The following is a 26,981-nucleotide window of genomic DNA, read 5'->3' on the forward strand; positions in this document are numbered from 1 at the left end:
CCACCTCAGCAAGTTAGAAAAAAAAAACTTTTTTAAATGAAATCACTAACATTTGTTTGGAAATCACTTTCTCCACCCCAATTCATGGTGGGCTTTATTCTTATCCTCGTGCTGGAGGGAATGACCTTCCATTTTTCGATAGGTCCTAGAAACAAAACTAAAACATTGTTAAGGTAATAGACACACAATGATTGGATATAATAAAAAAGCAACCACCAATGATTATTCCCAATCACTTTAAGATTTTTCTACATATCATTGCTAGAGGAGAAATGAAGAAGCAAGAATAAAAGTAAGGTTTGGGGCCGGGCGGTGGTGCTGGAGGTAAGGTGCCTGCCTTGCCTGCGCTAGCCTAGGACGGACCGCGGTTCGATCCCCCGGCGTCCATATGGTCCCCCAAGAAGCCAGGAGTAACTTCTGAGCGCATAGCCAGGAGTAACCCCTGAGCGTCACAGGGTGTGGCCCAAAAACAAAACAAAACAAAAAACAAAAAAAATAAAAGTAAGGTTTACGTGAGTATATTTTATTTGTACTGATAAAGTAAAATAAACAAAAAGATTTGCAGTGAGTCTGACTAATTTGGCAACATGCCTCTATCTTCACCTAGGAGGATTGTGTTAAGGTGAGCTGGAGCCTTTTAGTACAACTACATAATATGTAACTGAGTGAGTGTTGGCATTTTGAAAGCATGTAATCATCTTGCTCTCTTTTATCTGAATCAGACATAGTGGAAAAAGTAAAGATACGTGTTTTGGGGGAATATATTTTATGAAAAATGGAGAGTTCGAGGATCAAAGACATTAAAAATATTCCTTTTTTTAATCTTTATTTAAACACCGTGATCACAAACATGATTGTAGTTGTATGATTTCAGTCATGTAAAGAACACCCCCTTCACCAGTGCAACATTCCCACCACCAATGTCCCAAATCTCCCTCCTCCCCACCCCACCCACACCAGTACTTGAGACAGGCTTTCTACTTCCCTCGTCCATTTACATTGTTAGGATAGTTCTCAGTGTAGTTATTTCTCTAACTGCACTCATCACTCTTTGTGGTGAGCTTCATTAACATTTAACATGATAGTTTCAACCATTTCCAATACAGTATTTTATTAGCAAATGAGGTTTTTCTAAGCTTTCTAAGACTGATCTGATATTCTTATGTAACTATCTGTTTACATTTCAGCAATACTCTCATCCCTTGTGATGTTCAAATTTAGGGTCAGTGTTCACAGTTCACTTGAGATCACTGCATCCTCCTAGATGTTGACATTGGCTCTCAATTTTTATAGCAGAGGTGCAGAGTGCCCTGTCAGAGTTCACAGTAAAGAGCTTTATGAAACACGGTACCAATCAGCAATTTTCCTTTGTACACAGCAGCCACTGTACTTCCTTGCAACATTGTACCATTTTCTGCATAAATCTGTGTGACTTTGGGTTCTTCTGTTAAAATATTTTGGATTTGCAGTACCTAATCAAGAAATAACATTAATTTTTGAGTCACTATAACTATAACTTTAATTATGTTAACATTTTCCCATAAGAAACCTTTAAAAATTGTAAAATTATTCACTATATAATATAAGAGTCTCCCGGTAGACTAAACAAGGGATTTTGATATTCATCTCTAAAAGAGATAGAAGCAGATAGGCCTAAAAAAGTCTCTCTAAGTGAACACACCCCCAGACATACATATCTTTGATACAAGGGCAAGAACACAAAACAGTTTGGGAGTAAGGAAAGCCTCTTCAACAAGTGATGTTAGGAAAACTGATCAGTTAGCAAAACAAGCAAAGTCAGACCTCCATATAACATCATGCACAAGGATCAAATCAAATAGATTAAAGACCTTAATATCAGACCTATAAAAAATGTAGGCAAGGGGCCAGAGCGGTGGCACAGGGTATAAGGCGTCTGCCTTGCATGCACTAGCCTAGGAAAAACTGTGGTTCTATCTCCCAGCATCCCATATGGTTCCCCCAAGCCAGGGGCAATTTCTGAGCACATAGCCAGGAGTAACCCCTGAGCATCACTGGGTGTGCCCCCCCCCACAAAAAAAAGAAAGAAAATGTAGACAAAGCACTTCATGACATCGAAACTAAAGACATCTTTAAGGAGGAAACACTACTGTCCAAATAAGTGTTGCAGATTTAAATAAATCGGACTACTTAAACTGAGACGCTTCTGCATCTCAAAGGAAACAGTAACTGGGATAGAAAGACCATTCATGAAATGGGAAAAACTACTCACCCAGTACCCATCAGATGGTTGGCCCTAATGTTAGATCTATAAGGTTTTATAAGTTTATTTCCCTTCACTTAGTTGGTTGTATAACTTCATTTTCCTTCTTTAGTTGACTATTATTATCACCAATATGTTAAATGGATAGCAATGATAAATGATTAGTATTTGACTATTTGGGAAAATAAAGTGGTAACATTATAAGTTCTATTGATGACTATTACATTAATGCAATAGCCCAGAATCATGCTTTAGATCTTCTACTTACCAATTGTTGCTCAGCTATAGAATGAGATTAGTAGGAGTAGATTAACTATATTCCTTTTGAACACAATTGTCTATTATTTTTAAACTTTTAGAATAAACTACCACCTGAAGAAATGGTATATATTTTAAAAAATAACTAATATAGCATACTTAGAAAGCCAATGCCTGGATATTAAGTAATCAATGGAAACAGTTAAAAGGACCTCTTAAAACAATTGGCCTTAAATACAGGTGTTTTAGGAAATTGCTGTAACATTAGCTATATTACCATGTTAACTTTAAGTGCTACAGGGAAATAGTAAATGTACCTTGGTTTAGGAAAGTTTTATTTTAATAAAACTAAATTGTTTTTTTTATGGGGCAATGGTGCATTTATTAATGGATTGTTACTACATTTTGCTATGTTTTGCTAGATCCATCATTAGCAGGGCAACTCTTTTTCCAGAACAGCAAACCAAGTCCATACTATAGTCAGTGACCCAAGTTCACTAAGTGAGCTAACAAGCAAGCAAGAAAGAATTATAATCTAATTCCAAGTTCAGTTGTCAACAATGAACAAACTACAGCATACATTAATTCAAGTTTATTAAACAACTCATAATAGCTAGAGACTATGGTTATAGGCTCAAAGGATTTCCATTAAACAAAATGGCAATTTCTTAAATAAATATTTCATTACTTAGATATAAAATGTATTCAGGTGATTGAAAATGCACACTTTTATAATATCCAGGAAACACAAGCTTTAAATCATTTATTGGGATAGTGAGGCAGATTCTTAAAATTAGCTTTTAAACATACATTATATGTCAACATTTTATTTACCATAAATTACAAAAATAATTAGCACATATTAATACTTAAAATAGAAGCCCCTGGTTAAGTCATTTGAGGTAAACACTCAAATGCTTTGGAAACAGTTTTATTTATTTATACTAACAAAATATTCTGCTGAAAAAGACCACAGACACAAGTAGAGTCTTTGGGTACTATGGCTAGCTAATATAGAAATGAAAAAATTTTAAGCCCAAATAATTCTAGTAAGTAATGTATCATGTCATTAATCAGGGAGGATTTAGAGAGAGATGGCTGGCTAGTTGTAAATAAGGACTGATTCGTTGCATTATTTTGTACATATAATGAAATAGAAAAGATAACTGAAAAGGAAGGCATTTTATAGCAGTGTGATACATTGTGTTTTTTAAGCTTAAGAATTTCCAAGTTGAAGAAACTCACTATTAAAATAAGTACTCTGCTGAAATGAACACTAAGATCTACTATGAGGGCTCCCTTACCCTCTGTCTCCAGGTTAGGGTCCACGAAGAAACAACAGCCATGGCAGGTAAATGGACTGGATTTTAAATCTCTGGGCATTCTCTCTAGGGAATTCATTAGCTACACTCTCAACCAAAGGTCAAATTCCTCCCAGAAGACACAGCTCTATTATTCTGGTTTCTGGTCATTATTTTCTGCTAGCCTCCACCTAGCCCCTGTTTTCTACCCACACTGTATAGATCACCCTTAGAAAAAGCTCTCTCCCCAAATTATCACATCTCTATGTACCATCTTATCCCCTGTCTAAATTCTAACTAAAATGTCTCCGAACGTTAAACTATCTTTTTAATCTAATCATTTGCCCCCATCTATTCTGACTCCCTTGAATATGCACATTTAATTGATATTTATGTTTCCAACTGAAAAGTGACTGAAAATGCAGTTGCTAATCTGATTTATTTTTTAAACTAACCTCTGATGCAGGAGGATTCTCCGGGTCATAGTGGAAGACTTTTTTACCATTGGGATGGCATCCAACCCAGAGATCCCCGGTCACAGGATCCACAGATATATTATCCACGAGTGTGTTAAAGTCCAGGGACTTCCACATAAAAATAAAGAGATAGGGGGGAAAGGATAGAAAATGAAAACAACAACAACAACAACACAACAATGAGAGGTCATGTAGCAATACAAATACATGTCTTTGGCTACTACACTGCTACGTGAGGGACCTTACATTTCCCATTCCTCCTGGTAATGTTTAGGAAGTTTCTTTCATTTTGATCTGTGTTAATGTTTGATCAGTTTCAAGAAAGATAAAGGAGAGAAAAGATACTGAAAACCAAGGGAGACTTGAAAGTTAGGCTAAATTATTTGGACAAACATCTAAGCATGAACTTAGAAAACTAAAAGAAAAGGCAGTGCAATATAGAGCAGTTTCTTCTAAAGGGGGAGGTGCAAATGACAATTCTAAAAATTCAAAAAACAAGCAGAAAATGTAGATGAGTTTCTGATGAGATTATGGAAGAAATGTATGCTTTTAACTGGTTGATATCAGGCTGTGTAGACAGTCGAGAAATGATCATCCAGGGTTTAATTTTTACCTTAAAGTTGAAGAAAAGTTTTTTCTTCTGTTCTCTGATATTCAATTCTCTGTTCTTCTGTTTATTTTCTAAATATAAGTCGCAAGTATGTGATGACTGCACAGGTTGCTGTCAAAGCCTTGTACAATGATAGCACTGATACTTAATTTGGCCATATATCATCTTGGCTGCCTTCTACCAAGGAGAAATTTCATCTCATTGTTTATATCTAACTCAGTTGAGAAAAAAAGATATCTCCTTATGTACCTCAGTGTAGTTTACCTCAGAGCCCAGAGACTCTGTAATAACTAGTGGTGACTCATTGCAGAGGCCAAAGCATGGGCACATAGCTGCAGCAAACTGTCACTGACTTGTGCTTCCTTCTTTAAATAAAGGCTATCCTCGAGGTTTATGAAGGAACTAGACACAAAAGCAACCTCATGTAAAACATCACTTTTTCTTATCCTAGAGACAGGCAAGTTTGAAAAGAAAGCAGCTGAACAAGCAGCGTCAGGTAAAACTTTGTTTTCCACCAGGTCCTCTCCATTCCCCATCTCTCATAGTGTTCATCTATTTAAATATGTTAATTTTGGAAGATAGGAAAAAATATTTGGAATGGGTAAATATCCTTCTGGCAGATTCACATGGCAGATGAATGTCTACATACATGAGAATCAATGTAAGAGTGGAAGAGAACAAAAAGTTGACGTCAAGGTTTTCCTGAATGCAATTACAGAACTTCTACTATGTGCTCTGTAGATCTGAGCATTAATAGAAAGTTGGAGTGAGCTGTTCTTTCAAAAAGATTTGACAATTTAGCAGAGAGTCTTCTTTAGGTTGAGCAATTAACTCTTGTCTTTCTATTTGTAATGACAAAAACACTAACCTAACTGCAATGAACAGGCAGGCCACAGCACCCACTTTCACACAGTCAAGTGGAATTTTTTACATTTCTCAGTTAAGAAAAGTAATATAATATTCTTCTGAGGAAAGCAGTTAAAATATCCCAGTTTCCAGAAAATTAAAATTCATAAAATAGGGCCAATTAGTTGGCTGTGTTTTAGAACTTTTCTTGGTAAGGGGAGCAGGGGAGTGACTGAAGATGAATATTATTCTGATTAAATACATGCAACCTAACTTTGTTAATTAAGTCACTCTAAGTGTATAAGTAAATGACATCATTTCACAATATTTGACATAAATTATCACAACCTGTTTTCCAAATATTTAACATTCAAAACAAAATTTCTGTCCTAAATAGTTCCCAATAAAACCTCTCAGCTCCAAGTAATATCTATTTCAGTTTTTGTTTCTGTGATTTACATATTTTAGGTGCCTCATGTAAGTGAAATCAGACAATTTACCTTCATATACCTGACTTAGTTTTCACTTAGCAAAATATGTCTGAATTTCTTCTATTCTGTCACAAGTAGTAATTAGTACTTCTTTTCTTTGTAAGGTTGAGTCGTATTTCATTGCCTGGCTATGCTCCAGTTAGAGAGAACAAAAAGCCATCCATATCTCATCATGAATTCTAAATACTGTTTCAGGGGCTAGAGATATGACTCAGCAGTACAGTAGGAAGATCTGGATTCATTTCCCAGACAAGTAAATAATTATCATAAATATCAGTCACAACTTGTTCACCAAATTTCTTAGCACTCATTATCAATTAACTGGTTTTACTATGGTTCATTAATCAAAAATATAACATTAATATTTGAGTGAATATCCTCAAGTAAAATGAATTGAGTTGCTTATTAGGTCAAAGGCATAACCTGGTACTAAAAGCAAGAATGAAATAGTTTTCCCTTTCAGTCTTTCATTGCAGTTATCAATGCCTTTATCATTCTGTGCTGAATATATTGGATAGAGTTCTATTGTTCTACAATCCTTTAACTTTCAATTTACCAAAGCATATCTATTATTACAACAACAGTTAGCTTTTATTCCCTCACCCATATGAGTATGTGAAATTCTATTTTATTTCAACTAATACCAAACTAGCTCTGCCAGTAATTCTTAATGTCAAACATGATGTTCCATTTGAAGTTGCTTTGAGGTAATTTTCTCAGAATGAAGTCTCTTGTGACAGCTCTGCAGATGTGCTGATGGGCACAGTCACTGCGCCTGGTGACAGGGCTTCACACTGTGGGTGGTTATGGCTGGGGAGCTATATCTTGTTTCTAAAAGGCAGGGGGCTCCTTTCAGCATTTCTACTTTATTTTATTCTTCTTTTTCCACTCTTACATTTTTAACAGTTTGATCCAGACTTTCAAGACTGAATTAGAGTTGGTGGGGGTTAAGTTGAATCCCTGAAAGGCCTAGCTTAATTTTATTGGTGGGGGAGGGATGTCTTGTAGGTTTTAGAAAATCTTTAGGGAAAAATAGAGGAAAAGAGAAGTAAAAACCTATCTATATTGAGTTTACAACATAGTGGGAGAGGCAGACAATAGAAAGAAAAATGAAATCTACAGTACACTAGTAATAAATGCAGAAGGATAAATTAAGCTAAAAGAAGATCAGAAGTAGGTATGGGTTGTGTGCGGGAAAAGAGAAATGAGAAGTTGAATCTCTTTGGGCATGGCTGTAGATAGAGTGACATTTGAGTTCAATCCAGGATATAAAGGAGAGAGTGATGAAGATCTGGAAGATAAGCAATTGAGTAGAAGGCATAAATGGCCCACAGTAAGTTAGAACAACCCACATCTGGTAAGTTTCAGAAATATGCACACAAGGGTAAAGGGCAGGGGGAAAACACCAGAAATAACCATAGCAAAATTATAAAGTAGTAGGTATAGGAATCTATAAGAGTACTTGTATACTGTGTAGGAATAATGTCAAGAATGTTCTATATTAAATACAAGTTGAGGCTCTCCTGGTCACCTATAATCAGAAAGAGAGGAGGGAGATGAAGGACACTGGTGATGGGAATGTTGAATTGGTGAAGAGGGGGTGTTCTTTTTATGCCTAAAACCCAACTACAAACATGTTTGTAATCATGGTGCTTAAATAGAGATAATATTAAAAAAAGAAATGATGTGAATGAAGATAATGAAGAGTGAGAAGGGAATGGGAAGAGAGAGGAAGGACTGAGAAGGAAATGGGAAGAGAGAGGAGGGGGTTGATGAAGAAAGGAAAGCAGGGAGGAAAAAAAGAGAGGGAAAGAGGAAGAGAAGGAGGGAGTAAGCAGGGAAAATTTAGCAACACAATGTTAAGTTCAAAATTTCTCTGAAGTAGAAAGAATAGATTTTATAGTTGTGTAGTTTGCCACAACCAAATCCACAGCAAGTAAAAGTGAACAACACTTAAGATACTGATGACTATTAACAAAGAAGTGAAAAATTGGTTCTCACCCATTCCAATTAGAAAATCCCTTTTTTCTCACTTTTAATTTCACAAATCAATTAGAATCTAATTATCACTCGACAAACTTATAGTGTTAATACATCTTACCTTCAATGGAGTTAAAGTCCAATTAGCATGCTTTTCATACACATGAATCTTATGAGCCAGCAATTCAGCTATATAGACATACCTTCAAGGAAAAAAGTTACATCAAAGCACTTGAAGTAAAAATTCAAAACGTTGTAGTGAAGTTGTAATAACTCTTCATAGGGAAAAAATTTAGAGACTGGAAATTGGTACTTAGTACAAAGAACACAAAATTTTAAAAATCCAATAAGTTCATTGTGCCCTATAAGTCTTAAACTCTGAAAAGCTATTTCTAAAACCAGAGATTTGGTTCTACAATCAGTAAAGAGAGAACTTAGCCCTAACAAAAAAATTTTGATGTACAATGTACTGTAATGTTCTCTAAATTTAGCAATATAGCAGTAATTTCCAGCTTCTTGTTTCAGAAGAAAACATGCTCCCTGAACAGGCTATAGATAAAGCCTTTGGAAACTTCTAGCTCCTTGTTTTCAGGATGAAGAAACATGATAGAAAATGGCATACTTAACCTGGATCCGTAAAGTTTTCCTCTTCCTAGCCCTGAGTCTGAATCTCATCCTATGCAGTTGGACCTTTGTACCCAATGTCTACCACATTCATAATAAAACTATGTAATTCTAAGTACCAAGCACTTTAGTCTACAGGTACTACATTTGGTTTTCTAGGCACTTTCAGGAGTGATCCATAAACACAGAGGCAGAGGTAAGCCCAGAGCAAAGCAGTATGTACACCCACCAACAAATGTTGCATCATTATATTAATAGGGATATATTATAAAAAAGACTAATGAAAGAAAAGCATAACATTTTAAGGAATTCACATACTTGCCATCAGGTGAAATATTGATTCCATTAGCAAAATCAAATCCCTTTGCCACCACTTTTACTTCATCTGGACTATAGTAAACTACATAGGACCATGCCAAACCCAAATATAACTCCCAGGATCTCAAGTAGTGGTTCACAAAATAGTGATCATTTGTGGCATAAAAGTGCTCAGGTCCCACAGCAACAATATCATTCACACTGCAATTAAAATATACACATATGTTATACAGAGATTAACATATTGGACATGACAGTATTATTCATTGACATTCATTAACATGTATTCCTAAAATTATAATATGGAAAGAATCCTTTACTCTAGCTGTTATGAAGTGGAAGATATATGAAATAGATACTATCAGATAATCATAAAGACCAAAAATACTCTAAAATATTATAAGATGGTATTATAACAATGTACAGTAATTTTATCAAAAATACCTTTAAAATAGTTTTATGGGGTTTGTAAGTGTAGATATAGTCAATTTACTGAACTTTCTGAAAAAAATTATTATTAGAAAAAATTTTATTTATGCTCTTATAGAACTAATCTTATATAAAACAATCCAGGACATAGTAGGCAGAAAAAGAAAATTGGCAACCTTGAAATGTATATTTTTGGTTAAAATTCCATCAACATTATCTGCATTATTCAGGGTAAATTGATAATTTCACATGTCGTGGCCTCAGTTTTCTTGTGTCTAAAAGGAGAATAACATGAATTTGTCTTTTAGCTTAAAGAGTCACTTCTGGCCTTGAACCACCAGAATTCCCAAGCAGATAATATGTCCATGAATAAGAATGCATGGGAATAAATAACAAAGATGTGAGGATTTCATGACTTTCTGATTCTGGGTTTATTCTACTGAAAATCTAATTGGGGTGACAGACCTCCCTCAGTCATTAACTCTCCTGCCTCTACTGCAGAGAGCAGAAAGTCTACCATGTCACTGATACAATAGCTTGGAGCTCCTGGGTCAGTTAAGTGAGCACAAGGTGCAATCGTTTTCTCATCTTTAAAAAGTGGTTATTATTTTTCAAAAGTTCTAAAGCTAATTATTGTATGACTAAAGATCAAAGTCTTAATTTGTAGAGTTGCAAAGGGATTTACAATGATACAAGAAAAGATTGTTGTGTGCTTTGCAAGAAAACTGCCACTTAAGAAACGCTCACTCAATAGGAACCACTATTACTACATCAAAGAAAAATGACTAGGGATTTAGGATTAATTTAAAGTAGTCTATAATTAGGATTTTAAGCTCTAGGTATAAACTCACAAGCTGGGTTTTTAAATTCTTTTTAAAAGTAAATTTCCCAAATGTACATGCTTTGCAATTATTTGCCTTTTTGTTATGAAGAGGATCAGAGAAGAAGGGGTTGGAGTAATAAGCTTGAATTCTGATATTCCAGTTGAATTCTGATGTTGCTTGCTATTCTAGAGATCACAGCATATCAATAAGTACTGAGCATGTTTCTTTTACTGTACCTTGGAAGGTTAAATGAAAAAATAAAATGAATGCATGAACCTTGCACTATGCCTGGAATATTGTAAATAAAAGAAAAAGGCTACTATGTTGGTAATTAACACTAATAAACCTAAATTTTAATAGCTTTAGTAATTGAAATGTTGATATTCAAAAATACTTTGATAGACAGTGATCAAACATACAACAGAAAATAAACATGACTAGGTTGAGAGAGCAGAATTTTTATTAATTGTAACACTATGGTTATTTTCTGTTTGCTTCTACCCTGCCAAAAGTGCCCAATTCTTTTTATATCTGGCTTAGAAAAAAATTTCTAACCCTGCTATATTAGACAAATCTGTTATTTTAAAATTTATTGCTGAAATAAATAAATATTACTGTTTTCTAGTGGCTAAAAGCACAAGACTGTAGACTCAGCTACCATGATTAATATCTTTCAGAGCAAGTTAAATACTCCAGACTTGAAGAAATCCAAAAGTAGCATGTTAAATAGCACACTCTCCCTTTTACCCTATTTAAAAAAAGATGGTAAAAACTTTTCTCCAACCTTCAAGGAAATAGAGATACAGTAGAGCTGGGAAGAATTCAGGAGGCCATGACTTGCTTACAGAAACACCAAGTCCATTCCAACACTCGTGTCAGCCTTGCTGACAATTATACCCAAGAAATACCACATCACCCCACTGGAGAACCAAATGATGCACCCAGCCTTATTGACAAATATCACTAGGAGTGAATCCAGTCTTTTAAACAATTCTTGGGAGTTCCCCAAAGAAAAGAATAGAAATACTTTACACATATATGTGTGTGTATATATATATGTATATATGTATATATATGTATATATATATGTATATATATATATCTCAGTACTTAGGCAGAAGCTTGTGTCTGATGGTTTTCAGATGAAAAAGTGCTTTTTCTTCTTCTTGAAATTTAAACACCTCTATTGTGGTCTTAGAATGTGGATGGTTCACCACTAACAGGTATATGGTATTATCTGAAAAAAGATCAAAAACAAAAATTGAAACATTAACTGAACTTAGCTGTCAGTCCTGTCTCCATAAAGCAATTTCAACCCACCTTTAACTAGTACTTAGGGTGTCAGGCAGATGAAATATTTTCATTTTCTTGTAGAGAAAAGCATTTGTGATGCTCCAAAAAAAAAAAATATGACTAAGAGAAGAACCAGTGACAGTCTCTTGAAATTCTAAATTCCTCAGAGGGAATAAACATTCTCGATTTGAGAATGAGCAGAGCTTAACACCAGGATTCCAAAGAGCTTGCTAAGTTTTCTATTGCAGATGGCCTCAGGGAGATACAGAGTTGAGATAATAGAGATAAAATACATGGGAAAAACTAATATGAGAAAGAGTGCTGAGATAATTTATACTGTGCACAGTGATAAATTCCATGAGAATACTTGAGAGGTAGTAATTTTTTAAAAAGCTGGCTCCCCATGTCAGTTCAATTATGGGACATTAAAGAGACCCATGCAAAGGGGTTAAGAAAGTGTGATCAAAGTTGGAAAGTGAGGTTAGATTATGGTTTTTGTTCTAAAAAGCCTTATATCTTTAGGAACTTTTGACATGACTAAATTGATGTTTAAAAGAAAATACACAAACTTTAGCAGTTAGAACTAAAGAAATTTAGACAGAAAGGCCAGATAGAGTTTGCTCCAGTTTATTCAACAAGCGTTTAATTTAATTTATTTTAGTAGGTATAATGCTCTATAAGAGGAAAATAAAACAAAAAGGGGGGATGGAGATTGTATTTCTTTCTGATACAAAGTCTATCAAAATAAATAATAATAATAATAATAATAATAAGAGACCCATCTTATAGTTATTTGATTAAAGAAAATTTCAGACTGAGGAATATGTCAACATAAAATTGTAGGAGAAGGGAAAAAAGGAAGGAAGAGAATTAGAGAAGGAGAATGGACAACAATGATAACTTTGAAGATAGAAACTTTAGCTATTCACTATGGGGAATATTTGGAAGAAAGACAGTCTGATGAGAAAATGGAGGTGACGGAACTGATGTCATTCTTAGTCCTGGTCTTATGTTTTTATCACTTTACAACTTTTATAAGTATTTAAGTAATGCCGGACTAGACCTCTCTCAGACTGACAGAATTAGAATATTTGAGACTGAGACACAAGCATAAAAAATATCCTTGTAATTATTAATGACTATAAATAGAAAAGGTGAAATAAGATAAAGACATAAGGTATGACATGTATGAAGTAATGTAATATAGAAAAGAAGTTTAAAGGTAAAACTTTAAATTTTTAAACTTTAAAAGAAGTTTAAAGGTACTCATGAGTATAATTGAGTATAACAAGATTGAAGGAAAGCTAAAGGAAATCTTTTTTCATTTGGGGCGCTCAGGGGTTACTCCTGGCTCTGCACTCAGAAATCACTCGTAGCACACTCGGGACCATATGCGATGCTGGGAATCAAACTGGGGTCTGTCCTGTGTTGGCTGCATGCAAGGCAAACACCCTACCACTGTACTATTGCTCTCTTGTCCCTTTTTATGTTGGCTTTTTTTAGGGGGGGTTGAGGGGTCACATTTGGTGACACTCAGGTGTTACTTCTGGCTCTGTGCTCAGAAATCACTCCTGGCAGGCATTGGGGACCATATGGGATATCAGAATTCGAACCACTGTTTGCCCTGGATTGGCTGCATGCAAGGCTAACCCCCTACCACTCTGTTATCTCTCTGGCTCTTGATGGAAATCTGTCAGATTTAAGCATTACTACCTTCATCTGTGTAAGTGCTAATTCCATGAGGGTTAAATGAAGGCAAATCAAATGTACTTCCAGTTATCTTCAATTCTAAAATTTTAGGATCTTCATCATTCATGTTCATTAGAAATATTTTTCCATTGCTATCCGGGTCAAAGGTCTTTATTCCAGGGTATTTCAATCCCTGTAAATATTAAAGAAAAAAAAGTATATTATACATGCTTTCAGTACTGATGAAGGAGGTTGAAGGAACACACTATCTGCTTTAGGCTAAGGAACCATAAATGGGTAATCTCTTAGTTGGTTTGTGCAATAGTGGAAATCACAGGGTCCCTTCATAAGCACAAATGCACGGATTCTTCCATTCCCAACAGAATAGCCTTCTATCCATGATGAAGATCAAAAATGGAAAAATATTTGAGATGATTCCTAGCCTTTTGCAATATAAGCAAGGAAGATGGAAAATAACATTGACTGTGGTTTTTAAACTCTTAGAAGATTACTTGGAAGCATCTGAGAAATCTCGTGTTAAAAGTCTAGTGTTTCTAATGTTAGAAATCTAGGATTAATCCCATATTTTTCAATGAAAATAATACATCTTCCATTTGTTTTAGATGCGGGTAGTCCCTACTTTCCACATTTGCATTATTTAGGTGCCATTGGAGAGGCAGTGTGTACGTCTATCGGTGAATGAGAACAAGCTCTTTTCCCAGGGTACCACACTCAGCATCAAGTCTCCAGAGGTATTGACTTTATCTAAAAGTAGTTTGTTTTGTTCAGAAACTTACCTGAAAGCATCTGGTTGAGTTATATTATTACTAGTGGCAATGCCTCAGTCATTGCAGAAAACTATATCTTTAATTTTAAAAGGGCATGTATATGCAGGGCAGTGGTGCAGGGTGTACTGAGAACCCACAAAGAGTTTTCTGATTAAAATAAAAAGGTATGAATCTAGACTAGAGAGATTACAGAGGGTGGGAACTTGCCTTACACACTGTTGATGCAGTTTTAATATCCAGCATCACATATACTGCCCAAGCACCACCAAGATAAATTCCTAAGGGCTAAATCAGAAGTAACCCCAGAGGGTCATTGTGTGACCAAAAAAACAACAACAAAATGCATAAAACTAAGCAATCGAGTTCTTCTGCATATTCATAGTAATGACAGACCTTAACCTTTGACATTGATGTACACAGACATGGGAAAGGGTTTAGAAATTAGTGACATGTCTATGTGGATGAATTTTTATCACAATAAAATGTTCATAGATGACCATCTTATTCTACTATACCCTCCTCTTCTGTATTTCCCACCATCAAAGACTCATCCTGACACATCTTCACTACCTCTCAGATTTTTTTTTTTTTTAATATAATTTTTATTTTGATCATAGTGGCTTACATATTGTTGACAATAATATTTTAGGTACATATTTACATAAAATCAGGGGGGATTCCCATCCCCAAATTGTCCTCCCTACTCCCCCGTTTCCGTCTTACCTCCCATTTCCTCTTCCCTCACCCCCAGGGCGGCTAGAATATGTGGTCCCCTCTGTCTCTAACCAACTACTTAGTAGTCTTGCATCAGTTTGGTCTTGATGCCTCCCTTATTTCCCCCTCTAAGTAGGGGCAGGGGTAGCTAGTTCAAGTTGCGTGGTTTTGCCTGAAAAAGAGAAAATAAATAAACCGGGGTAAGAGTTTAATACCCCGAAAATGGGCAGAATCCTTCTAGAGGTTCTCATCATCGATTTGGGAAATGAAGGAGAAAAAGAAGTTGAAACACTCCACCAGTACCAAAAGAAGTGTCAAATATCCAGTGAGGACTCCAGCTATAACGATAAGCACCACAAAAAAACAGATAAAAAATAAACCAAAACAAACTAAAAACAAACACAAACAAACAAAAAACACGCCGTGGTCTTGAAATAAGAAACATGGCGTAGCACATAACGAAAGAAAAGAAAGGAAGAGAAAGAAAAGAAAGAAAAGAAAAAAAAAAAAAAAAGAATAATTGGGGCCAACAATTTCAATAATCACATCCAAACTGAGGAATCGACCAAAATAGCTAGGTAAATAAAAATAATAATAACAATAATAAATGAAGGTAAGATATATATATATAACCAAGGTTTTGTGTTTTTTGTATTTTTTTTTTCCCTCCTGCCCTGGCACAGTAAATATTGGGGTCATTCGAAAAGGAATTCACTTGCCCTATAAGATATGGGGTTTCTCCGTCCTTGGAGTATACTGTCATGGAATCAGCTCTAGTCTTTGCTCAGGATCATTACTCTCCAGGTTGTGGGTTTTTTTTTTTTTTTTTTTTGGTGTGTGGAAAGCTTCTGCTCTGTCCAGTGTGATACCGTCAGAGCTCTGTGTTTAGCAGTCCCAGTATCTGTACATATCCTGAGGTGGGACTTATGGTGAAGTCAGTCTTTGTGAATCTGGAGGTTCTGTTACCTCAGTGCCATTTTAATCCATCTTCTGTGGTTGGTGATCTTGGTCTTTGCGCTGAACCTAGGAAGGCATCTAGGATAGCGTCTTTCTTTGTTCTTCCAGAAGCCCCTTTCCGTTACAATTGTCTCTGCCGGACCTTTGGGACTGGGGATCATGCTTATTGTGCAGGTCTTAGTTCAAACCCTAGACTAGGGCTTTTTTATTGGTCCCAAGATGTATACAGTCTGGTCGTGGTTCTAGTATCCAGTCATCTGTAAATCACGATCTTGGCTTTTGGACCTACCAAAGGGTGCCACGTCTTCTGGTTTTGTCTTGTCGTTAGCTGGTGAGGTAGGCTAAACTGCTCTAAGGTCAAGTTGTTCACATTTTCCTCATTGTCGAGATATCATGTTAGAGCTGGCCCTTGTTGTTGACCCTGCAGTAATAAGGCTGTCCCAGATGGAGATGGTTTCTTACAGCTGTTGTGAGGAGCTGTGCCGTTTCTATGTCTGGGATCCAGGGTTCAAGGCTGGTTGAATGGTATCTAATCACCTGAGGTCTAAGTTGATTCCACATGACATATTTTCAAGGTAGGAGATAACCCTGTATTGTAAACAACTATGAGTTCCTATCTCTAGTAGATAAGAGCTCTTTTTTTTTTTTTTTTTTTTTTTACTATGTAAGATTTCCCCTTTATTTAGTGTGCCTTTGCAGGGGGAAGTGGTGCTCCATTATATGTCGGAGTATTTGGGGTGGACAGAGTGAGTAACAGAGATAGGTCACATACCCAAAGACGATTAAAAAAAAAAAAAAAAAGGAAATAAAAGTGTATGTGCCCACAAATGTATATGTAAGGCAGACATTTAAATAAGTTAATTAAAAAATATAAAAAAATTAAAATGAGTTAGCGAAGTTTTTAAAGGACCAATGTGGTGCAAAAGACTACTTTGCATTTGGGAGAGAACAGGTAAAGAGTTGGTGTATTACAGGTCTTATGCCTATGTTGGAAGTACAGTTTTCCCATTGTCTTTTGGATTTTTCTTGTGGTGTGTGGGTTCCCAGGCATCTTCCAATCACACCCCCTGCCCCCCTTCAGATTGGTAAAAATTTGCAGCTGGGAGGTCTTGGAAGAGTTCTTGCATTGGGGATACTATTGGACCTAAGTCCGGTTTCAAGAAACAGTCCATGTTAGGGGGAGTTGGTAGGGAGGGTCTCGCAGCATGTGTCCACAGGGGAGTTGGCTGTCTTTTCTTGCAGGAGACGATGTGTGGGTTCGGTTGGGTGTCCCCTCGCCTGGGTGCTGGGTACTGGTTCATTGGGTAGGAGGTCGATCTTGATGCCTAAAAGATTAAGGACTGAGGGTGGAGAGTTTTAATATGGTGGGAGATCTGGATGGGATTGAGGGGTGAAGGGATAGTTGGATTTCCGGGGGGGAGAAAGGGGAAGATATATGGGAGGGGTATGAAGGAAGAGAAAAGAGAAAATACCGTAGAAAGGGAGAAGAGAAAGGGAAAAAAGTAAAGAGAAGAGTAGAAGAGAAAAAGAAAAGAGAAAAAAAATAGAGAGAAGAAAGGAGAGAATAGCAAGGGAATGCTGGTTTGGTTGAATGTGTTCGATGACTAGAGCCTGTAGTTTAGGTCTGTACATCGCAGGTACTGCTTTGGTGGTCTGACTGGTCACGTGCTTCGATTCCTAAAAGAAGGTTTAACCTAGAGGTAAAGTGAATGTTAAAGAGTTTTCTCGTGGCCGTCTCATAGTGCAAGCAAGGTATGGTATCTCGTGTGGTATCCCGAGTTGCCATCTTAGTTTGTCCGCCCTTTGCATCTAAGGGCGCCTGTGGAAAGAAAAGCTGAGAGGTTATTTTTAAAATATAGTAAGGTAAAGGGATTAAAACGTAGTGTTATGGTATGTTGCCATTGCATTACGTGATTTCCCGCGGTGTTCTATACTTGTGTTCCTGTTTACGATCTCTAAGGGATTATTGTGGGCCTTTGTTGTAGGAGTCTGGTTACATACCTGTTCTCTCCATGTTGCTGTTTCTGTTGTTGCTGTTTTCTTTGTGGTATAATGTGCAGTCAAGAGTTTGCATTGTTCCTTTTTCATGTATTTTGGACACTGCTCCCACGTATATGTTGACTATTACAGTGATCGGAGTTTCTACCCTGTTAAACCCTGTTATATGATTGTTAGGTATTAGTTGTGTATAAAATATATGTTCTAGGTGTTTCAGAATAGTGCTACCATTCTGTGTTTATCTTTTGTCTTCTGGCTTACTTCGTTTAACATAACATGATCTAGGTCCATCCACGTTGCTGCAAAGTCTGTGATTGTATCATTTCTAACTGCCATGTAATATTCCATTGTGTATATGTACCACATCTTAATGATCCATTCATCCGTTGTTGGACACCTAGGTTGGTTCCAAGATTTGGCTATTATACTGAGTGCTGCGATAAATAGTGGGGTGCATATGTATTTTGGAATGAATGTCCTTCCATCTTGTGGGTATATGCCTAGGAGGGCAATTGCTGGGTCAAATGGCAGCTCAATTCTGAGTTCTTTGAGCACTCTCCAGACTTTCCTCCATAGGTGTTGGACTAGGGGACATTCCCACCAGCAGTGGATGAGAGTTCCTTTCATACCGCATCCCCGCCAACAAAGGTTGTTTCCATTATTTTTGATGTGGGCCATCCTCACTGGTGTAAGGTGGTATCTCATTGTTGTCTTGATTTGGATCTCCCTGATGATGAGTGAAGGTGAGCATGTTTTCATGTGTTTGTTGGCCATCCTTCTGTCTTCCTCAGAGAAGTGTCTATTCATTTCATCTCCCCATTTTTTATAGCTTTGTTTGCTTTTGGGGGGCTCAGCTTTCTGAGTGCTTTGTATGTTCTAGATATCAGCCCTTTATCTGATATGTCGAGTGAAAAGATTTTTTCCCATTCTGTTAGCTGTCTTCTTGCGTTAAGCAGGGTTTCTTTTGCCATGCAGAAGCTTTTTAGTTTGATGTAGTCCCATTTGTTTATATTTGATGCTAACGTTCTTGCCATTGGTGCTCCATTCTCAAAGACCTTTTTGATATATAGGTCTTTGAGTGTTCTGCCTATTTTATTCTCAATAAACTTTATGGATTCGGGTCTGATTTCAAGGTCTTTGATCCACTTTGAGTTGATTTTTGTATAAGGAGTAAGGTATGGGTTGATTTTCACTTTCGTACATGTGGTTTTCCAGTTGTACCAACACCATTTGTTGAATAGGCTTTCTTTGTTCCATTTCAGATTCTTGCCTCTTTTATCAAATATTAGTTGGCTATATACCTGGGGGTTTATGTCTGGGAATTCTGTTCTGACCCACTGGTCTGATGTCCTGTCTCTGTTCCAGTACCATGCTGTTTTGATTACTATGGCTTTATAGTATAGTTTCAAGTTAGGTAAGGAGATGCCTCCCAGCTTCTTGTTTTTCAGTATTTGTTTGGCTATCCTGGGTCTTTTGTGGTTCCAGATGAATTTTGTGAATGCTTGTTCTAATTCTTTAAAGAATTGTGTCTGGATTTGGATAGGGATTGCATTAAATCTATATAGGAGTTTGGGTAGGATAGTCATTTTGATTATGTTAATTCTACCTATCCATGAGCATGGGATGTTCTTCCATTTCTTTAGATCATCTTCAATTTCTTTCTGGAGTGTTTTGAAGTTTCCCTGGTATAGGTCTTTCACTTCTCTTGTAAGGTTGATTCCTAGATACTTGATATTTTTTGATACTATCTTAAATGGAATTGTATTTTTAATCTCTCTCTCCTCAACTTCATTGTTTGTATATAGAAACGCTACTGTCTTTTGTGTATTGACTTTGTAACCAGCCACTTTGCTGTATTGGTTAATTGTTTCTAGGAGTTTTACTGTGGACTCTTTAGGTTTTTCGATGTATATCATCATATCGTCGGCAAAGAGAGATAGCTTGTGTTCCTCTTTCCCAATTTGAATTCCTTTGATTTCCTTCTCTTGTCGGATTGCTATTGCTAGGACTTCTAAGGTTATATTGAATAAGAGTGGAGAGAGTGGACAGCCTTGCCTAGTTCCTGATCTTAGTGGGAATGCTTCTAGTTTCTCACCATTGAGTATAATGTTGGCTGTAGGCTTTTCATAGATAGCTGTAACTATCTTGAGGAAGGTTCCTTCTAACCCTATTTTGCTGAGTGTCTTTAACATGAAAGGATGTTGGATTTTGTCAAATGCCTTCTCTGCATCGATTGATATGATCATGTGGTTTTTGTCTTTCATGTTGTTGATGTGGTGTATAATGTTGATTGATTTGCGTATGTTGAACCAACCTTGCATTCCTGGGATGAATCCCACTTGATCGTGATGTATGATCTTTTTGATGAAGTGCTGGATTCGGTTTGCTAATATTTTATTGAGTATCTTTGCATCTATGTTCATTAGTGAGATTGGTCTGTAGTTTTCTTTTTTGGTAGTGTCTTTGCCTTCTTTGGGAATGAGTGTGATATTAGCCTCATAAAAGGAGTTGGGGAGGATTCCTGTTTTTTCTATGGTTTGGAAGAGCCTATGGAAAAGTGGTAGTAACTCTTCTTGAAATGTTTGATAGAATTCACCTGTAAATCCATCTGGGCCTGGGCTTTTGTTCTTAGGGAGTTTTTTAATTACATCTTCAATTTCCTCTGAGGTGATTGGTCTGTTTAGGATTTCTAGATCTTCCTTTTCCAGTCTTGGAAGAGGGTGTTTTTCCAAGAATCTATCGATTTCTACTGGGTTCTCTAGCCTAGTTGAGTATAGTTGTTCATAATATGATCTCATGATATGTTGTATTTCTTGGGGTTCTGTTGTAATCTCTCCCCTTTCATTTGTGATCCTATTGATTTGGGTGTTTTCTCTCTTTTTTTTGGTGAGTTTTGCCAGTGGTTTGTCTATCTTGTTTATTTTTTCGAAAAACCAACTCCTGGTCTCATTGATTTTTTGTATTGTTTTCTTGGTTTCTATGTTGTTTATTTCTGCTCTGGTTTTTATTATTTCTTGCCTTCTGGATGTGGTTGGACTTCTCTGTTGCTGATGTTCCAATTCTTTGAGGTGATCTTTTAAACTGTTGGTTTTGTTATTTTCCTGATTCTTGACATAGGCCTGAATTGCTATGAGTTTCCCCCTAATTACTGCTTTTGCTGTGTCCCATAAATTTTGACATGTTGTCTCTTCATTGTCATTTGTCTCAAGGAATCTTTTTATTTCTTCCTTGAGTTGTTCTTTGATCCAGCACCTCTCAGATTTTTTGAGTAGGCTCACCATCTTCCCAATTTTGGAAAGTGAATCTACACTGTAGATTATTATTTATCCTTTAAACAAGGATGTGTATTTATCACATCAGTCATGCTTTTATGAGATGTTAGAATTATGTAAGATTTTATGTGATATTGAGATGATATGTTAGATGATATTAAAGTATTTGGAACCTGCAAAATCTTTCCAGATGTTTGAACAGGATTAGCTGCATAGACTTACTCTTTTCTTGAATAAGATGTAAACCAAGCTGTGAAAGATCATGGGTACACCTACTGGCCCAAGCAGCAGAAAGCTGGCCATCTTAAGAGGAGAGAGTGGGACAAACACCTGACCTGCAGAAGCCACACCTGCTGCCTCCATCCACATTCGCCATTTTTCTGATGGCCTGCCTCATCACTGACCTTTTACTACAATCTTAGGGACACCAATCTGACCAAACTTTAGGAACACACCAATTTAACATAATGGTCAGCTAACAAGAGAGCTGCCATTGTATTAATGACTTCTTTGGAGAGACAGTATTTTTCACAGATGTGCTTGTTACTGTACTTTTCTTCTTTCTTTTTTGTTGACTTTTTTTCTTCTCTTTCTTTTTATTTGTTCTTTCTTTTTTTCCAATAACTTTGCTTTCACTTATCTGGAAACAAATGTATTATGATTGACTATGTCAACTCTGTGATACATTTCTTTAAATAAATTTTTATAACTTTCCATACATTTAAAGGTAACTTTCAATTTCTACCCTTTCCATTTAGTGAGGTTTTATTGAAGGAATAGGCAGTAAATGGGAAACAATGCTACATGGTATACTAATACTCTGGCCCAGTGAAACAAATCTTGAACTCATGGATTAACAAACTATATGCTAGAATGAAAGAAAAAGTAACATAGGCAATCAATTGACACACGGAAATATAAATATTCATATATATAGCATATGTGAATTATGATTTGGCTATGAAGCCATATGCAGTTTGTTTTGAACCATATTACTGCTCATTTTATTTTAATTTGTACAATAATATATTAATTTTTAAAAAGACTTTAGCAAATATATATAGTAAAAAAAATAACAAAACTTACAGAGCTAATGAAAGCCAGTCCATTTGGAAGTATCTCCAAGTCCTCAGAGCCAACTTCTACAAGAAAAAAAATAGGCAATACAAATGATTTCAAAGTACAGCAGGAAGTCAATAATTTATGTTTATATCACTCTTAACTTGTAAGCTCCATGTTTAAATCTTCTTTGATAGTTTCAAAATAATTATTTAAATATATATATTTATATATATTTATATATAAATAAATATATTATATTCTAAAATATAATAAAAATTCACGAAGTTAATTAAATTAAGTATAATTAAAATGCTCATATAATATATTGACTTAAATTTATAGACTAGAACTTTTTATTCTGTATCTAAAATTTTTGAATTTCTTACGCATGTTACAAAAATCTGATCATCTGAAAACAGCTCACTGCTTTTTGAATATTTTACTATTGCCATATCAGATAAAGTCATTTAAATTTATAGAGGAAATATATAGAAATAGTGAATCTTTTCATTATGATGTGAATGCAACTCATATGATGAAGAATATGTATTTTATTTTAAATTGCAAACTTCAGACAATATTATCATGTTATGCTTTAATTTCAAACGCATTTAAAATTTTTAATTAAGCCAGAGACAAATGGAATGTTTTATTTGTAATATTAGTATTTGTGCAGATGTTTGCTTGACAGTTATCCACTGATTTTAAATAGCAATTTATTCAATAGGAAAAAGACTATTAGCTATCTGACCATATTTATTAATATTAACTACATAAATCAGTTGATTTACATTCCCAACCAAAGGCAACTGAAATAAACACTTCTGAATTTAACAGTAAAAACGACATCAAAAACAACAAAAGTATAACTTCAAAAAGTTGTCTTTAAATTAGCAGAGTTAGTTGGCTGAACCAGATGGTACTTGAATTCTTTGAGTCTCCCTCTGGGTTGTCTATGGGCTGTTATTCTTCTGCAATTTTGTCTTTTCTGACACAGTCCCACAATGGAGGCCAGTAATTACTTTTCCAGCTTCCTTTGCAGCTAGGGCACTAGCTTTTATCTATCCCCAGCTAATGACATCTGGGGAAATCTGCTGAGAACTTCTGGGAAATATTTCCTTGTCCAGATATTAAAAAAGAGATACTTGAAGAGAACCCTTAGATAATTGCAAAGATGTATGAAGGCTTCTAAAATTTTAATTCTTTGCTTACTACTTGTTCTCTCTCTATTTTTCCTCCTCTGATTTCACCTCCAGTTATTTTACCATAATTAAACATTGTCTATTATTCTCTGAAACACAACCAAAACACTGATTATATGCAATTGAACTCAAAAACCAAATAAATCAATATTTATAATTGATTAGTGACTTAATTGTACCCTTATTTTAAATTTTTTAATCAAAATTAAACAGAAATGTCAATAAAATAGATATCCAAATGACACTGCCTATACAAGCAAGATGACACTGCATATACAAATAAAATATACCCTTCTCTTATCTACTTACCTATTCCTTCAACAAACTTACAGCTAGGAAGTTGTTTAGGTTCGACTTCTCGGTCTACATTAAATCTAGTTCTAAAGAAAAAAAGAAAATGAAATGTATATAAAATGATTTCAAAATATAGCTAACTTGCAAAGGCAAGCATACAATATGGTTTCTCTTTATTTTACTTAGTCTGGATTTTACCCTGTAGCTAGTGACCCAGATAGCTAGGCAACGCTAGAGCAACATGTATAAGGATCCAGTATACAGTATTTAGTACTGATTTAGTAGAAGTGCTTCAACTATACCAAGAAGATATGTAGTGTCCTTTCCAGGGCTCTGGGATTTTTGTATTAAATAGGAGCTATTTACTGAGCTTTATAAGTAGTATTACAGAAATTTGGGTTAGGTATCAACATGGTTCCAATTCACCCCATTAATATTTTAGAGCTGTAGACAGATGGCCTCCTGCATATCCTCTCACTCTGGTTCCAAAGTCTGGACAGGACATATGTTTTCAGGAGTAGTACTTTAAAACAATAAGTGTATTTTTAGGATGTATGACTTCAGAAAAAAAACTTCAGAGGAAAAAAAAAGTCAGAATATTAAAAAGAATTTTATACACATACACTACTCAGGCAATTTATTAAATTTTAGTGCATAAATTGTGGAAAATATTTAAATGAAGAGTCAAACAATAAAACAAATGTGAGAAAAAAGTGCTATCAGGCTGACTGAGCAAAGCAATACCATTGATGAGGCAATTAAAGAAATAGACCACAATATTAATACAGTTAACAGATTTAAACATAAACATTCTTTCAGAACTATTGCTACAATAGAGGCATAGTGATTGGGTACAATTATACAACAATCCCAAGAAATCTTATTTGGTTAAAGAATTATATGCTGAGAAATTCTTACCTTATTAATAATTTAGTGTCACTGAAGAGTATGGATTAGAATTACTGTATTTTCCGGCATATAAGATGACCCCCTAATTTTACAGTTAAAACAAAGGTTTAGGCCTATATTTGCTGTATAAGACAGTTGTGCTGCAACTGTATTTTCCACAGTGAGTCAATCACAAAAAGCAAAGGTCCAAAGGTTATACTATAATTGACGTCCTCTCTGACTCTGGCCAATCTAAGCAGGCTTTTTACAGTGTAGATTCGGGTACAGAACACTGTATAATTTGCATGCATAAAAAGCCTGCTTGGATTGGCTGAGTTAGAGAGGTGGTCCGAGCAGCCTTGCAGTGATTGGTGCAGGATCGAGTTGGAAAATTCGTTTTGTGGCAGTATTCAGACAATTTTTGTTTAGCAGCATATTGAAACATTTTTCGGGATATACTCGGCATATAAGGACGACCCCCGATTTTCAGTTGACTTTTTTTGTTTCAAAAGTCATCTTATATGCCGGAAAAAAAAAGTAAATGAATACTAGAGACTAATTTTGCTAACCTGATACAAAAATGTCAACATCTTAAGGAAAATGACCTTTCATCCATCCATGAAAGGAAAACTAGTCTACTAATGTATTACAGTGTCATAGAAGGTAGTAATGTTAATACTAATTTATAATGGTCTGGCCTAAATGACCAGATATGGGGTTTAGTAATTCACTTTGTAATCCCTATGCACAGAAGAGAGAAACTTTAGTGCTAGAGAAAAAGATGCAGACATGGCCTGTTTGAGGTAGAGGTCTTTGAATGATGAACATACACTTAGAAAAAAGGGTTCAGAAGAAAAATGTCAGGTAGCAGGGACAGGAGGATGGGTTCTTTGGGGACACTGGTGATATAGAAGGGCCTATCTATACACCAGTAATAATGAGGAAGAAATGGACATTAAGAAAACAACCCCATTCACATTAGTGCCACACAGACTCAAATATCTTGGAGTCAACTTGACTAAAGATGTGAAGGACCTATAGAAAGAAAACTACAAAACTCTGCTCCAAGAAATAAGAGAGGACACACAGAAATGAAAACACATACCCATGCCTCATGGATTGGCAGGATTAACATAATTAAAATGGCAATACTTTCCAAAGCATTGTACAGATTTGATGTGATTTCTCTAAAGATACCCATGACATTCTTCAAAGAAGTGGATTAGGCACTTTTGAAATTCATTTGGAACAATAAACACCCTAGAATAGCTAAAGCAATTATTAGGAAAAAGAATATAGGAGGCATTACTTTCCCCAACTTTAAACTGTACTACAAAGCAATAGTTATCAAAACATCATGGTATTGGAATAAAGACAGACCCTCAAATCAGTGGAATAGGTTTGAGTACTCAGAGAATGTTCCCCAGACATACAATCACCTAATCTTTGACAAAGGAGCAAGAAATCCTAAATAAAGCAAAGAAAGCCTCTTCAACAAGTGGTGTTGGCACAACTGGCTAGCCACTTACAAAAAAACGAACTTAGACCCCCAGGTAACATCATGTAGGAAGGTAAAAATCCAAATGGATTAAAGATCTCGATATCAGACCTGATACCATAAGTTATAGAACAGCACATAGGTAAAACACTCCACGACATTGAGACTATAGGCATCTTCAAGGAGGAAACTGCACTCTCCAAATAAGTGAAAGCAGAGATTAACAGGTGAGAATATATTAAGATGAGAAGCTTCTGCACCTCGAGGGAAATAGAGCCCAGGATACAAAAGCCACCCACTGATTGGGAGAAACTATTCACCCAATACCCATCAGATATGGGGCTAATCTCCAAAATATACAAGGCACTGACAGAACTTTACAAGAAAAAATCATCTAATCCCATCAAAAAATGGGGAGAAGAAATGGACAGACACTTTGATAAAGAAGAAATATAAATTGCCAAAATGCACACAAAAAAATGCTCCACATCACTATCAGGGAGATGCAAATCAAAATAACTATGAGGTACCACCTCACATCACAGAGGTTGGCACACAACACAAAGAATGAGAACAAGCAGTGTTGGCGGGGATGCGGTGAGAAAGGAACTCTTATCCACTGCTGGTGGGAATGCCAACTACTTCAACCTTTCTGGAGAGTGAAATGGAGATTCCTTCAAAAACTGAAAATTGAGCTCCCATACTATCCAGCTAAACCACTCCTAGGAATATACCTTAGGAACACAAAAATACAATACAAAAATCTTTTCCTTACACCTATATTGCAGCACTAATTTACAATAGCAAGACTCTGGTATGCCCCTTCAAACAGACGAATGGCTAAGAAACTGTGGTACATATACACAATGGGAATATTATGCAGCCGTCAGGAGAGATGAAGTCATGAATTTTCCTCTTTTTTTTTTT

General features: G+C 35.8%; 1 protein-coding gene across 1 annotated transcript in view; it reads right to left on the reverse strand.

Annotated features, from left to right (window-relative positions):
* Positions 1–1,097: 1,097 nt before the first annotated feature.
* The window catches only part of PON1 (paraoxonase 1), a 33,803-nt gene continuing 7,919 nt past the window's right edge, over positions 1,098–26,981 (reverse strand). The window contains exons 2-9 of the mRNA XM_049785258.1: positions 23,684–23,754; positions 22,197–22,252; positions 13,406–13,574; positions 11,510–11,636; positions 9,147–9,347; positions 8,326–8,407; positions 4,257–4,385; positions 1,098–1,472 (exon numbers count right to left, since the gene is read on the reverse strand). Of these exons, the coding sequence (XP_049641215.1) occupies positions 1,314–1,472; positions 4,257–4,385; positions 8,326–8,407; positions 9,147–9,347; positions 11,510–11,636; positions 13,406–13,574; positions 22,197–22,252; positions 23,684–23,754 (994 nt within the window). The 3' untranslated portion in view covers positions 1,098–1,313. The remainder of the gene's footprint in view (positions 1,473–4,256; positions 4,386–8,325; positions 8,408–9,146; positions 9,348–11,509; positions 11,637–13,405; positions 13,575–22,196; positions 22,253–23,683; positions 23,755–26,981) is intronic.

The sequence above is a fragment of the Suncus etruscus genome, chromosome 1 (genome assembly GCF_024139225.1).
Source record: "Suncus etruscus isolate mSunEtr1 chromosome 1, mSunEtr1.pri.cur, whole genome shotgun sequence".
NCBI classification, from domain to species: Eukaryota; Metazoa; Chordata; class Mammalia; order Eulipotyphla; family Soricidae; genus Suncus; species Suncus etruscus.